The 16,525-nt window shown below is 38.7% G+C and overlaps 1 protein-coding gene across 2 annotated transcripts in view; it reads left to right on the top strand.

The window, feature by feature from the left end:
- Positions 1–338: 338 nt before the first annotated feature.
- LOC131959436 (zinc transporter ZIP11-like) overlaps positions 339–16,525 on the top strand; it is a 234,907-nt gene continuing 218,720 nt past the window's right edge. For both annotated transcript variants that reach the window (XM_059324634.1, XM_059324635.1), the window contains exons 1-3: positions 339–359; positions 4,573–4,690; positions 7,663–7,701. In XM_059324634.1, the coding sequence (XP_059180617.1) occupies positions 4,583–4,690; positions 7,663–7,701 (147 nt within the window). In that variant the 5' untranslated portion in view covers positions 339–359; positions 4,573–4,582. The remainder of the gene's footprint in view (positions 360–4,572; positions 4,691–7,662; positions 7,702–16,525) is intronic.

Here is a 16,525-nt window from a genome sequence, read left to right as displayed (position 1 = left end):
TATTCCCCTAGTCCAAAGTTCTCCTTTAGTTTCACACCTCTTTATTTTATTGTAATACAATATTTTCCATGGCTTTTTCCCCAATGAGGGGAATATTATTCCAAACAAGTGTAAGCCTGATTAATTTAAATTGCTTCATTATTTTATTTATGACAAGTAAATCACCAATAAAGATATTCCTTCTCCAACCTGATGATAGTTATTATTATGAGAGCTTTCAGGACTTGGCTGCTGCTGCAGCTGCTGTCAAAGTGATTGGCCAATAGGCTGCGAGCAGAGGCGGGGCTTACTCTGTCATAGACACGTGTACCGGGAAGTAGGAAGTAAATAGAGAAGAGTCGAGCTGCCAGTGGAAAGAAGTGAGTAGACCTCAAACTAATGACAAAATTACCGATAACACAAACTTTTAGCAAAATTGGACTTTGCCGAATGAATGCATGTTATTTCACAATACGGCAGAGAGAGTTTGAGTGAAACATAACTGCGGTATTTTACATTAAAGCGAGAAATTATTTAAAGTTAGCCGGTTTGCTATGATTTACAACTTGACGAGTTACCTGTTTACTTTATGTTTGTGTTTGTGTTTGTGTTTGTAACGTAGTTTCACAGTGACCAGTTCTATCTCACCCACTAGTGTTAATAGCACCACATTAAAGTTTATTATGCAGCATATTTTCACAGCAATAAATACTGAATAAACACATGTCCATGTGAAAAGTCAGTTAAATCTAAATGCTACCTTTGAATTAAAACACATGCAATGTTTCATTCATAGCTATTCACAAAACATGAATTCAACTTCTTATTAAAAATTAATTCTGCTGTTATAAGATACATGTCAATATCTGTACATCTTATTTAACATATCTCCATATATCCTAGCTACTATATGGTTAATATTCATATTGCATGTTTTTTTAATTCATGTGCTCATGAAAATGTCATTGATGTTTTCTCATCCTGGCACACATGTTTATTTATTGCATAGGGATGTGAAAGGCTGCCATTAAAGCTAATGTAAAGTGGAATAAATAGCACATTACTTCTTCTTACAAATGGAAATCAGAAATGCATAAGCTATTATGCTAATATTTCTGTACTTGCAGGTTTTTTTTTGCCACTGCAGTAAAACCTAATATGCCGATTTTAGAGGGGAAAAATCTAACTTTTTGATTGGGATTGTTCACTAAAATGATAATGCAAAGATGACTCTAGAGGGTGCCTCCTTTAACAAATAACCGTATCAATGAATATGTAACATATACTTCACACACACACACACACACACACACACACACACGCACACACACACACACACACACACATACATACACTCAGTGTAGTACATCGTCAGCCAGTTCTAGAAATTAACAATGAAAAAAATGGCTAAATAGAATTCTATGGTCAATATACAGCTGCAACAATTATTCGATTAACTGAAAAATAATCGATAATTAAATTAATCATCAACTATTTTGATAATCTAATAATTGGTTTGAGCAGTTTTTTTTAAAGACAATAAGTCCAAATTCTCTGATTTCAGCTTCTTCAATGTGAATATTTCTGGTTTCTTTGTTCCTTTATGACAATAAACTGAATATCTCTTTGGTTTGTGGACAAAACAAGAGATTTGATTGATATTTTTCAACATTTTATTGACAGACAACTAATCGATTAATCATATCATCATATAATCAATTGATAGTTAGTTGCAGCCCTAGTTCAATATCAATCAATATAAGAACATTTAAATTAAGGATGTATAAAAATGAAAAAAAAAAAGCGTAATAGTACTGTATGTTCAGTATCAGTCAGTTGCAGTCCATTTAAATAAAGAATACAAAAAGCATAAAATAAATAACAATATGACATGATTTGTAAATCACTCATGCATAATTTTATGCATTATATGTTCTGTAAAAAACTTTCATATTGGCATTGTTCATACTTCACAATAAGCGAATGGTGGCAAATGTTAGCAAAGGTTATAATGCTGTATAACCGACCTGACATAGTCAGTTTGCCTTTTGTGAACCTGGAATACTGAATGATGAAATTAATTTATTGCAAAGATATAGAATAAAAAAACTTAGTCTGTTGTGCATCAAAGGGTTAAACATACTTTTAAAATTGCTCTTTTGTAATATAAAATTTTTTGAGACAGTGAATTTAAGGTCTTCATTTAATGTAAGCAATAATCATTATAATTAGAAGAAAACAAATGAATTAAGACATGTAATGTTTCATTCTATGTGTCTATATAATGTGTTATTTTCACTTTTTGAATTTAATTACAAACATAAATACACTTTCGGTGATATTCTAATGCTGTGGTTCCCAACCTTTTTCTTGAGGGACCCACATTTTTACCATTGTAAACTTTGGCGACCCCTAACCCTAACCCCATTGTCCATTGATTCTATGAAGCCGAACTCAATGTGACTTTCATGGTACCCTCTCTTTTTCTTTTTGAGATATTCAGCATTTTTGTCTCCCTGAAGCTTCGCCATTTTTCCATTAGCTCTGTGTTTCTGTTGTTAGGTGAGGTTACCGCTAGGTGAGGTTACCACTAGGTGAGGTTACCGCTAGGTGAGGTTACCACTAGGTGAGGTAACCGCTAGGTGAGGTTACCACTAGGTGAGGTTGCCGCTAGGTGAGGTTACCACTAGGTGAGGTTACCTCTAGGTGAGGTTACCACTAGGTGAGGTAACCGCTAGGTGAGGTTACCACTAGGTGAGGTTGCCGCTAGGTGAGGTTACCACTAGGTGAGGTTACCGCTAGGTGAGGTAACCGCTAGGTGAGGTTACCTCTAGGTGAGGTTACCGCTAGGTGAGGTAACCGCTAGGTGAGGTTACCTCTAGGTGAGGTTACCGCTAGGTGAGGTTACCTCTAGGTGAGGTTACCGCTAGGTGAGGTAACCGCTAGGTGAGGTTACCTCTAGGTGAGGTTACCGCTAGGTAAGGTTACCTCTAGGTGAGGTTACCGCTAGGTGAGGTTACCGCTAGGTGAGGTTACCGCTAGTTGAGGTTACCGCTAGGTGAGGTTACCACTAGTTGAGGTTACCGCTAGGTGAGGTTACCGCTAGGTGAGGTTACCTCTAGGTGAGGTTACCGCTAGTTGAGGTTACCGCTAGGTGAGGTTACCGCTAGGTGAGGTTACCTCTAGGTGAGGTTACCGCTAGGTGAGGTTACCTCTAGGTGAGGTTACCGCTAGGTGAGGTTACCGCTAGGTGAGGTTACCACTAGGTGAGGTTACCGCTAGGTGAGGTTACCGCTAGGTGAGGTTACCTGTGTATACTGCAGGAGGGATGTTACACATGTCCTTATTCTTGCGAGATAGCCTTTATTTTTAAACTTTTCTATAGTGATTTTTCTATTTAAATAAATGAATAAACGTTTAATGTAGCCCTTATTTAGTCGTTTTTGTCCCACTAATGAATTAAATGCTGACTCATCTATATTTAACACATTAGATTTAATTACACCCCTTAAAATCAAGAATGCTTCACGACCCCCCGTGGATCTTTGGAGCCCCCCTGGAGGGGTCGGGCCCCCCTGGTTGGGAATCACTGTTCTTATGTATTGAGATGCACCTGTACTCTAGATCAGTAGTTCTCAACCTTTTTGAGTCGCGACCCCCAATTTAACATGCATGTTGTCCGCGAACCCCGCTCACTGAACGGAATCTCACATGCACAGTTCAGATCACCCTAAAAAACCCAAAATGACCAAAAAAAGGAAACAAAATAACCGAAAAAGACACAAATTGACCACAAAATGATCGAAAAAGCCACAAAATGACCAAAAAAAGACACAAAATTACCAAAAAAGGAAGCAAAATGACCAAAAAAGACACAAATTGACCACAAAATGATCAAAAAAGGAAACAAAATGACCAAAAAAGACACAAATTGACCACAAAATGATCAAAAAAAGACACAAAATGACAAAAAAAATAAAATAATAAAGTGACCAAAAAGACTAAAACACATTAACACATGAACACTTTATCACAGTGGAGACAGAGCTGACTTCCAAAATGATTTGGCGACCCCCAGAAATCATCTCGCGACCCTAATTGGGGTCCCGACCCCAAGGTTGAGAATAGCTGCTCTAGATGACGTGTATTGTTTGAGAAACATGACTAACTAGCATATTTAGGTTGCACTAAATTCTCTTCTCAATACAAATGATGGGCCAACCCCGACAGGTTTGGCCACCTGGTGCAAAGGAAAAAAAAGTCCAGGATATGAAACAGGACTGTAATTTGTTCAGTTGTGTGCTGAAAACAAACACAGTGTGTCAGACTGCAGTACAAGGGATCAATGGCACACATTTAACATGAGTCAGCCTTAGCACGTTCACCTCCCAGTGTGGAATCTGTTGTTTTTCTCTTTTTCTCTGTTGTCATTCTTGTCTACATTGGGATTTTAGCTGCCTGAAGTTTACTTTGGTGTTGTATTTAAAGAGCCATTTGTTTTCCTAGAGTTCTCAAAGTGTTTCTGGAGAGACAGGAACAAGATAGCATTTGCCACATCTTCCAACATAACGTGAATGTGTGTTGTTTGTCCAGGTCTGGCACCATGCTAGAAGGCTACAGCCCTGTGACCCAGGCCCTGCTGGGGACCCTGTTCACCTGGGGTCTGACTGCTGCCGGAGCAGCCCTGGTCTTTGTCTTTTCCAGTCGACAGGTATGAACCCAGAACCCACAGACACATAGAGCTTAAGTAAATACTTCAAACACTGTCTTAACCTCTTCAACACCTGCCATCTCTGTTGACTTAGGTCTTGTAAAGACTGTGGCGGGCTCAGTTTGAAGTTAACAGTGAAGATACTGGTGTCACAGGAAGTAGGGATGGCGTTTGGAAGAAACCTGCCAACTCGATTATCTATAATGTTAACCATCAGTTACTTGATCAATCGCTGCATGCATACATTCACAAAATAAAAGATATACAGTACAGGCCAAAAGTTTGGACACACACCTTCTCATTCAATGCGTTTTCTTTATTTTCATGACTATTGACATTGTAGATTCTCACTGAAGGCATCAAAACTATGAATGAACACATATGGAATTATGTACTTAACAAAAAAAGTGTGAAATAACTGAAAACATGTCTTATATTTTAGATTCCTCAAAGTAACCACCCTTTGCTTACTAGAATATAAGACATGTTTTCAGTTATTTCACACTTTTTTGTTAAGTACATAATTCCACATGTGTTCATTAATAGTTTTGATGAATCTACAATGTAAATAGTCATGAAAATAAAGGAAACGCATTGACTGAGAAGGTGTGTCCAAACTTTTGGCCTGTACTGTATATAAAGGACTATGCAAAAGCCGTTTGAAAATGGACGCTTTTATTTTGAAAGGACGAAAAGAGACTTGATCCTGTTGATCGTAAAACTAACTCAAGTGAGATTATACTGTAAAGATAATGTGAAGGAGTTCAATGTTTCATGTTTTAGAGGTTAGTTTTCACAGTAATCTTCATATTTGAATGCGTTTTGTGTTTGAATAAGTTTTGGATCAAATTAAACCTAGTAATTGATGCTAGCAAGGTTTGAGGGCAGCTGTGGCTCAGTTGGTAGAGCGGTCACCCACTGATGGAAGGTTGGTGTTTCGATCCCTTTTGTTAGTAAAGGTTGCCGACCCCTGGACTAGAACAACTAGAGAAATAGTGCTGAGCTGCTACCCCTGATTGAGTGATATCAATCTCCTGATCTCACTCTTGTGAGGTGTATCAAACAATTTCTTCAAATGTAGAATTTCTTCATGTTATATAATGTCTACACAGCCCACGTAGTGAAAGCAGCAGCAGCATAGTGCTCCGTCTGTGTCTACACAGGACACATAAGGCACAGTGGGTGTAGGTCACCGGTGTTAATACTCAATCACTGTACTTGTAAGAAACGGAAGAACTGGAAAAATACAGATTGAAATATGGATTGATTTAAACAGAAGCTTTTAGTTTTTTACTTCAGACTAGGGCTGGGCGATATGGACCAAAAGTCATATCCTGATATATTTAGGCTGAATACCGGTATACAATATATATCTTGATATTTTTATCCAAAAGTGAGAGCAAATGTTCAGTCAAAGTCAAATATGACATGTCACAAGTAGTTTTATTGAAACCGTTTATTTAAGTGAACATAAATACTGTATAACAACACGAGTACCTTTTAAAAAAAAATCCAAGCTCCATAAAGTGCACATTTAAATAAAAAATATCTTAAATAAAACTCTGTTTTCACTTAAACACACTCATACAACCAAGTGCTTTCCAAAATCAAGCTTTAGAAATATTCTACATTCATATTTTCTCGCGTTTCATAGTTTATTTTTTTTAATCAACACCAGTCCTAATCATAAATAGTATATTTGTTAATTTTCTGAATTTTAATCCCATAAATGATTTTTATGTATTATTTTTATATAATTTATAAATGATGACTATACTGTATGTACATTTACTCATGTTACATTCTTGTTGTTGTTCTTAGTATTTATGCTATTTTTTAATGCTACTTCATAGTCCTACTCCTGGAGCAAGGATCACAGTGCAAATTTGAACTATATCGATATAGTCTAATTCCATATCACATTTAAAAATATATTGATACATCTTTTACATCGATATATCGCCCAGCCCTAGGTCAGGACCCCTTTGGGCTACCTTTCTGGGTTGTCGCACGTAACACCTAAACAGTATGCCTCGCTGGTCAATACTCCATTTCTTTACTACTATATAAATGTTCTGAAGATCGTTAGCAGTACTTTGAAATGTTCTTAACCATTTAGCTGCTGTTGCCAAGAACTGAGGATTTCCAATATAACTGCTAGAGTAGGGTTGCAAAATTCCCGGAATTTTCAAAGACGGAAACAAAGACGGGATGTTGATGCAAAAATGCAGAGGATTGCTTGAAGAAAGATTTGCATGTTTAATGGAACGTTTTGGAGGAAGAGTGGTATTTTTCATTTAACATTTTGAATGGGACTTTGTGGAGATTTTTGGATTGGGGGGGGGGGGTGCATTTTTGAATGAGTGGGGTTAGGGGATGGGTGATATTGAACCCAACACTCCTGTTTTTGTTCATCCATGAAACAAGTAATTAGAACGTGTTCTACTCTACTTACAAATAAATCTGTTGAAATATCTGTTGAAAACATTTTGTATGGATGTTTTCTTATGACTTCTGCTTATATTTATGCTTGTATATAATATATTCCCAATTAGTTCTCCTAAATTCCCATTAATTCCCATAATTCCCATTATTCCCATGGAAAGCTTCCAATATGGAATATTTCCAAAATTCCCAAGCTTAACTTCCCATGGAAATTTACCGGAAATTTTCCGGAAATTTACCGGAAATTTTCCCGAAATTTTCCCGAAATTTTCCGGAAATTTACCGGAAATTTACCGGAAATTTTCCGCCCCTTTGCAACCCTATGCTAGAGTCATACTTAAACCCCTTCATTGACAGAATGGTTTTGTTGGTAGATTATGTTGTTTTTTCATCATCTCTGGACCTTTTAGCTCCCGGGACATGTTGCATTTCTGCCACTTCAGTCAACAGTAAGAGTTTTACTGAAGGGTTTGAGGATATGGATTTGACTGACTTGCACAATCTCTCTTCTTGTCTGACCTTTTCAGAAGCGCATCTTGGATGGAAGTTTGGGCTTTGCAGCTGGGGTGAGTTAGATTTCTTTTGAAATGAACCTCACACAGACACACATACGGCTCAGGTAGGAGGGTGCCGCTGCGATGTGACAGGTTTCTGGACGTGTCATTGTGGCAGGCTGACATTAATCCAAAGACAAACAAAACCTGACACTTCCAGACGCCACATTTATTCATAAAAGTTAGAGATAATTATTCCCCAGAAGGACTTCTTGGCCTCATCATGTCTAAAGAGGTATTATGCTGTAATAGAAAATACAGCCCTGAAACCCTTACTATCTGACTCTTACAATTACATTTCTTGATTTCCCGAGGGGGAAGGAGTTCATGGCCGATTTTTATCGAGTGTCTGAGAGCAGGGAATCAGTAGTAAATCTGAACTGGCACAGAAGTGTGAGGTCTCAGAGTGATGCCTTTAGAAATAGTAAAATTACATTTTAACTTTTAAAGATATGAAAGCTATGAGGAAAATCTGCGTGAGGACAGCAGATGGAACATCCAGTTGATTTTAGATAACAATGTGGTTCTTTAGACCTGCATTAATGAAGCACTACTGCACCTAATACAGTGGATTTGGTTAATATTTTAACATCAATTGCCTATTGGCACGTATAGCAGACAAATAACCACAGAGCATGCCTTCAACACTAACAAAATATCTACAGAGTTCGGAAAAGGCATTATTCTAAGAACCTGCCTTTTTATTGTGTCCGCACTGCAAGAAATACGAACTTCGTAGATCTTAGAACCCTGATTTGAGGAACATTTTAGTTCCTCTCCCAACAGAAGGGTAACCATGTGTGAATGTGTGTGGTGATTGGTCAAACACAGTCGATGGCAAGCGGCAACCTCCCGGTCTGAGCAGTGAGATAAACCAGGAAGTGCCTTAAGCTGCATTCTAGCGAAAATTCCAACAGGGGGCGCTGACGGCGGCTGCAGAAGCATTTCAGTCCATTCATTTCAATACAAATTAGAAAATTTCGTCACTAACAAAGCGAGCCGTCATCGGAAGAGAAGCAAAGCAATGCGTGTCATCAAAGTAAAAAAAAAAAGTTTGGCCTCTTAACGTTTAGCCTTTCACACTGTATTTTCACTTGTTTACAGTTTATTTGAATCTTTTGTTCATTAAAAATGTCTTGTTCAGCGTTTGGTTGGACTAATAGACGCTCCAAGGAGTCGTTGTTCATTTTTCTTTGGTAAGTAATGTACATTTTGTTTTTGTTTTTTTGCTAGCCAAAACTTACATCCCAGTTAATGCTCCAGTTAATGCTAACATGAATAAGCAGTGACTTCTCTCAGTCAGGTTGAGGTGTAGAGAGGCTGTAGTCAGTGATCAGATCCCTCTCCTCCTCCACATTTCAAATATGGTCTGCTCCCCGTTTCCGAAAACAAGATGGCGACACAAGATGGTGACAAGTGTAACGCTGAACTCGTCCACAAACCAGCGGGTGACGTCACGGTGACTACATCCATCAATTATACAGTCTGTGATCGTGGGCACCTGCCATTTTTAAAAACCTGACAGCTGTGTGAACAGACAACCCAAAACACCACACAAACTACAGCTTGTAACAAAAAAAAAAACACACACAAAAAGCCCCAGAAGAAAACACAGACAAATTAATTGACAGTGAAGTCCAGGCTTTCCTAAGGATATATGTATATGCGATGGTGGATGTACGGCATGAGTTCAACCGAATCCCTCCAAGGTTTGGTGTGAAAAAGACTATTGTTGCTAAGGCTTGTTCATATTAAAGCTGGGCTCAGCCTTAGAGATAGTTAGAGGAGCTCAGACATCCGGAGGGAGCTCCGAGTAGAGCCGCTGCTCCTTCTCCTCTAAAAGGAGTCAGCTGAGGTAGTTTGGGCATCTGGTAAGGATCCTCCCATTAGAGCAGGGGTGGCCAACCTGTGGCTCCAGAGCCTCATGTGGCTCATTAGGCCACCTGCAGGGGCTCCCCGTGGCTGAAACATAAAAAATTATATACATATTTTTACATCAAAATGTTCATTTATCAATGGTGTAGACCAAAAGCTATTTGTATTCCTCAATTGTAAAATTGTATAGCCTTTTTACAGCATATTAAAAAAGTTTTGACATTTGAGTCAACTAAAATGTGCTTCATAGCTTACGAAAGTCTCCGGCCTGGCGCCTTAACCTTTAAGTTTTGAGTTCCCTGAGATAGACTAGTTTTCAAAATCATATTAATAAATGTTCAATATGACTATTAATAATGTTGGTAGGCTAATTTAGACTTATTAGGCTGTTTAATTTTCATTTTAGGCTCAATATAAGGTTTGCGGCTCCATTCCGCGATTTTCTCTTTTTTTTTTTGGCCAACAGTGGCTCTTTAGTTATGCATTAGAGGTATTCCGGCACGTCCAACTGGTAGGAGGCCCCGGGGAAGACCCAGAACACGGTGGAGGGATTATATCTCTCTCCTGGCCTGGGAACGCCTCGGGGTCCCCCAGGAGGAGCTGGACGTTGTGGCTGGGGACGCCTGCTTAGCCTGCTGCCCCCGCAACCCGGCCCCGGATAAGCGGATGAAAATGGATAGATGGATGGATGAATGGATATATCATTTTGTCTATATAAGGACATAAAATAAGGAAAAGCATGATAGGTCCTCTTTAATTAACCTGTGTGTAGTTTGCAATACTCACATCATTTTCATACACCTCCAAAATACATTTTTAATTAAATTTTTTATTACTTTTTCAAGATGTACTTATTATCTGCCCTTCAGTCTGTAGAATGTGTCCACTGAGAAAATTAAAAGACATCTTTATTTAATTTTACAGTTTTTGGCATCGTTCTAATTTTTTACTACTTCCTCTTGCAGCTTTGTAAATAGCTCTCATATACCCATGTAAAATAGATCAATTTTTTCAATCTTGTGGAAACTAATTGCGATTCTTCATAGTGATTTTGAGATTGCTGATAATTACGGGCCCAGATAAGTGATGTTGATAAGGCCTGATGCCAAATGATAAGGGATTGTCCACACTTCCTTAAGACAGAAAGTGGCAGGAAATATAGATCTAATCTCAATCAGCCCTTATCTCAATTATCTATACTTTGGTCTTAACAGCTTTTCAATTACGTCCCAGGCTATGTTGATGCTGTGATACATCCCAATGAAATGAGACAGACAGACAGACAGACAGACAGAGAAAAGCTGAGGGATGTTTCCACCCAACATTTTGCTTTCCAAACGGCTTTCCAATTTTGTGAGAGGCATATCTTTTTGAAATATATTTTTGATGAACTTGGCCACTCAACATGAGCACAGTGAATTATTGATTGAAACTGCCGGAGTCTCTCCAATTTTACAGCCCCTTGTTGGCATAATATGCTTTTACAGTAATTCATTTTAATAAGAAGCTCAATTTTTCATTCTGTTCCTTGCATATTATATGTAAGTTTTTGGCAGTGATAAGAGTGCAGGACTGGTTGAACTACTTTTTCTTGTTTAATTTTTGTTGATTTATCTCCCTACCTTGGCTCCAGTGTTTGCTTAAAATCAAATAGGGAGATTTTTAAGACGTCAAAAGTAGAGGCATGGTTTTGTTTATTCTCTTAATCATTACAAAAAGAAAGAAAGAGGCATTTTTTTTCACTGTGTACCTGAAGTAATGGTTAGGACTCTCTGTGGTACTTATACAGGATATATAGTTGGAGAGAGATGAACTATTTCTGCCAAAGATAGCCAACTTCTTGCAGTTTTGTAGTTGTTGAAAGCATAAAATAAACAGCAGTCCTTTGCACTCACTGAAGTTGTGCCTCTGAGATTTGGCTGTGCCAAGTGAAAAGATTAGTGCTCCATTTGGCTTTTATATCGGACAAATCAAACTATTCAGCTGTATCAGGTTGTGAGTTGAAATACCTGAGGGGGATGATGGAGATGGAAAGAGAAAGGGAAGTAAATCGATTCTCCCTTTTATATCGTTTTCGAAGAAGGATGTCTTGAGCAGCACTGGCAATGCTTCTTGGCTGCAGGTGGATAGTGAAAGGTTGAACCAATAATAGGAGCCAGTTAAAGAATTCAGTCAGATACTGAGGGATGGAATGTTACACAGCAGTAAGTGATTTTTTTTCTCACTCCTGGATAATGGCCAGCAGAAACGAACACTCCTGCTGGCAGAATTGAACACTTTTCACTTTTCATTTAAACGGATTTTCCTGCCCTTTGACTGCATTACTTATTTTTCCCTTGTGGAAAGCATAGCAGTTAGACATATGCAATATCACAATCTGCAAATGTGGTTACCTTGGTCTTAAATCTCCAAGCAAGGAGTCTCACCTGGAGGGTTTAAGAAATTTCAGAATGACTATGAGCAAGGAATGAACCAGGTTTCCATTCAAACATATTGCAAATTTTGAAACAAATTGAAACAAAAAGAACAAGTTGCTCTTCCGGGGGGGTAGTAGGGGCAATCCAGGATTAAAGTTAGACCCCCGGCCCTGGGGTCTTTGCTGGCTGAATTTGAGCTAAAGGACTTTTAGCCCTTGCAGCTTCCATAACTGCCCGCTTGTCCTTGAAGTTAGGAAACTTCATTATAAGGCGCAAAAAAGTTCAAGAACAGCAGACCAACATTAATTGCAAGAAGTAATTTTGTGCATTTTTACACTGCACTTTTAGGATTTCATGCTTAAATGCATGTAGTTGTACTGAGGGCCACTTCAAGAGAGGGTGCGGGCCGTATGTGGCCCCCGGGCCTCCAGTTGCACCTTTGGGTCCCTCGCTGGTCCGATTCAATGTGCCCATTCAAAAGTAGCCACAGGATCCATTACCTCAGGTATCCACTTCTCCAAAAAGGAGCATGGGTCCCGTCCATTAGCAAAAGTCCAACTACGTCGTCCTCGGCGGTTGATATCTGAGCTGTCACTCGAACTCAACTCAAACTTTTGTTTTTGTTTGTTGCTAGCCAAAATGAACATTCCAGTTAATGCTCCAGTTAATGCTAACAAGAATTAGCAGTGACTTCTCTCAGGTTGAGGTGTAGAGAGGCTGTAGTCAGTGATCAGATCCCTCTCGCTCCTCCACATTACAAATATGGTCTACTCCCCGTTTCCGAAAACAAGATGGTGACACAAGATGACAACGCTGAACTTGATGCCTCAAACAAGCAGTTCACAAACCAGCGGGTGACGTCACAGTGACTATCTCCATTAATTATACAGTCTGTGATCGTGGGCAACTGCCACTTTTAAAAACCTGTTAGCTGTGTGAACAGACAACCCAAAACACCACACAAACTACAGCTCGTAACGGAAAAACACACATATAAAAAATAAGAGATAATACATTGCACTGCTCGAGTACTTCTTCTGTTTTCCTCAAATTGGCCATTCTGATGGGTAAGATGTCTCATTGCTTTTGTAAAATCCACTCGCATTTACAAGCCGGTAGATATTGTATTGCATTGTTATTATAAGTATTTTGTCTCTTTATGAGATACCAAAATCAGATCAACTAAATTCTTAACGACCAGTAATCGACCATCTATTAATAGTTCCCATCCCTAATTTATGCTATGGCCATTGATTTTAACTCTGTCTCTCGCCGTGTTTCTATTCAATTGTGGTGCAAATTAGCTTGTTGAAAGGTCTTATTGGATTGAACCAAAAAGAGATCAATGTTACTGCAGGTAAAACAAATCTGGAGGTGTTCATGAAGATGTCTCCTTCTCATAGAAACAGAGACATAATAATTATTAATAAGATGACAAAACAGGTTAAAAAAGTCAGAAGAAAATCAACAGGAGTGGAGTGTAACTTTCACAACTTCCGTGGCTCATGAAAACATGAAAAAACAATTGTTTGTGTGTGTATGAGGCTCTGTGGGTGTTTATGACCTACATGTGTCATTCTTTTTGCATCTCATGTTATTCAGATGGCATCCTGTTCCCATGCTTTACATCTGCTGTCCCCCTAACTCACACACCCTGAAACCTACACATGCGAACACACTCGCAGATTGAGATACAGATGGACACACGCACACACACATGCCATACATTCTTTGTCACGGCACAAAATCACATCATTTTGTCCCAGAACACAGCTGCTCCGCTGTGATTGTTGGCAAGGAATCCCAACTATTTATAATGTCTTTGTTTCTATATCTTCCTGTGTATCTTTTCTTCCTATCCTTACAGTTCTACCTCTCTTGGCATGTTTTAGGTAATGACGCTGTTTATACTTGGACAGAAGTGTTCGAAAAAGCAATTACAGGGAATGACGTAAATGGGCAACATTTAAGCCACAGTCCTCTGTTTCTTTAAGTTATTTTCCAGGAACATTTTGAGTAAAGTTTTTCTAGTCAAGGTTCAGTTGATATAACATAACAATAATTCCTCCACAGACCGTTTATGAAGGCGGCTCCAGCTGTCTTTCACAAATTACAATCATGTAGAAACAATATTGATTGGCTAACAGGTTTTAACTGCTGTGTGGTAACGTCATACTACTTGCTGCGTTGGAACAAACTGTTGCCAGTGAAGCAGTGTGGGTCATATTATATTTCCTTCGAAAGTATTATGCAATGCTAATGAGTTATATTACTTAAGGTGTCTCCTGTCCTGGTGTTTTGAAGTAAAAGCAATGCATCATTTTTGCATGGTTAGTTTGCATAGCATGTTTTCATCAACACACCTCCAGGAATTTAATCTTCATCGGATAAAAACAAATTCCAATGTTCCTGGCTTCTAATTATTAACTGTCTCTTAGTGGAAAATATGTCCTAACTATCCCAAAGTTCTTGGAAAAATATCTGATTTATTACTACCCTAGCAAAGGAATTCTGTCTCCTGCAGGATGTAGCACATCACCACTCCCCCCAGAAAACCTCTGTAGAAAATGAGCTTTTGCAATTTACCTTTATTGTGCATCAAGAAAAAAATGGTGAATACAGTGGAATGTCATAACTGTGTGTCTACTGTCCATCAAAGCCATAATAACACACTCATATATACATTGTATATACACATTGCGGTCTTCTTGTTAGTCTCATGAACAGTTACATAAATAAAATCATAGCTCCAAACATAGAACAGGATTCTTTATTAGTTAATACACAGTCTCAGCAAATGTGCATGCATATGATAAGTGGCCAGTGACTCCCAAAATTACACATACAACCATTCTATTTAAAGCTGTGAAACGATTTTAGTTTAAAACAAATTGTTAACATTGTGGAATAGAACTACTTGGTTAGGTTAAAGCAACACCACTACTTGGTAGAGTGTAGTCCAAAAGACTAATTGGTTGGGTTTAGTAAATTAAACGACTTGGTTAAATTTAGGCAACAAAAGTACTAGGTTAGGTTTCAGCATTAAAGCTACTTGGTTGGGTTAAGGCAACAAAGCTACTTGGTTAGGTTTAGGAAATAAAACTACTTGGTTAGGTTTGTGCAACAAAGCTACTTGGTCAGGTTTAGGCAACAAAGCTACTTGGTTAGGTTTAGGAATTAAAACTACTTGGTAAGGTTTAGGCAACAAAGCTACTTGGTTAGGTTACGGCAACAAAGCTACTTGGTCAGGTTAAGGCAACAAAGCTACTTGGTTAGGTTACGGCAACAAAGCTACTTGGTCAGGTTAAGGCAACAAAGCTACTTGGTTAGGTTTAGGCAACAAAGCTACTTGGTCAGGTTAAGGCAACAAAGCTACTTGGTAAGGTTAAGGCAACAAAGCTACTTGGTTAGCTTACGGCAACAAAGCTACTTGGTTAGGTTAAGGCAACAAAGCTACTTGGTAAGGTTTAGGCAACAAAGCTACTTGGTTAGGTTACGGCAACAAAGCTACTTGGTCAGGTTAAGGCAACAAAGCTACTTGGTTAGGTTACGGCAACAAAGCTACTTGGTCAGGTTAAGGCAACAAAGCTACTTGGTTAGGTTTAGGCAACAAAGCTACTTGGTCAGGTTAAGGCAACAAAGCTACTTGGTAAGGTTAAGGCAACAAAGCTACTTGGTTAGCTTACGGCAACAAAGCTACTTGGTTAGGTTAAGGCAACAAAGCCACTTGGTCAGGTTAAGGCAACAAAACTACTTGGTTAGGTTAAGGCAACAAAGCTACTTGGTTAGGTTAAGGTAACAAAGCTACTTGGTTAGGTTACGGCAACAAAGCTACTTGGTTAGGTTAAGGCAACAAAGCTACTTGGAAATGTTTGTGCAACACAACTACTTGGTCAAGTTTAAGAAACAAAACTACTTGGATAAGTGTAGTCCACAAGACCAATTGGTTGGTTTAGTCAGTAAAAGTACTTTGTTAGCTTTCAGCAACCATGCTGCTTGGTTAGGTTTAGACAACAAAGCTGCTTGGTTGGGTTTAGGCAACAAAAATACTTTGTTCAGTTTAGTGCACAAGACTACTTGGTTGGGTTTAGGCAACAAAGCTAATGGAGTAAAATGTTCATAGTCTTGACAGCCTAATTTTTTTATTTCCATCGTCATTCCTTTGCAACAGTAACATGGTCACACCACAGAGGCTTACAATTTAGCAAGCTAGGAAATGCAGTGATTTTTCTCAAAACTAAACCACTTGAACACCAAGCATGTGATGTCTATGACTTCTCATGTCCTACAAGATCACGAGGTGCACTTGAGTGGTTGATGATCAAATCCAATGCTGTCAGCTGCAGTGTTGAGTGGCCACGAGTACAAGTGCAGAATGTGACTGATGGAGGCGTTGGGCTAAAGAAAAAAAAGCAATGCACGAAGCAGGAATGGAGGACTCTTTAATGGTATAATCACAAGCACAGTGTGCGAACATGAGGTTTTTACAGACAAATCTGTTGTTTAGATATAGGTAGAGCATGCTTTACATGAAGGGTTGGGTG

This window comes from Centropristis striata, chromosome 21 (assembly GCF_030273125.1).
Source record: "Centropristis striata isolate RG_2023a ecotype Rhode Island chromosome 21, C.striata_1.0, whole genome shotgun sequence".
Lineage (NCBI taxonomy): Eukaryota > Metazoa > Chordata > Actinopteri > Perciformes > Serranidae > Centropristis > Centropristis striata.
The sequence above is the reverse complement of the archived record's forward strand: the minus strand, read 5'-3'. Positions and strand labels throughout refer to the sequence as shown.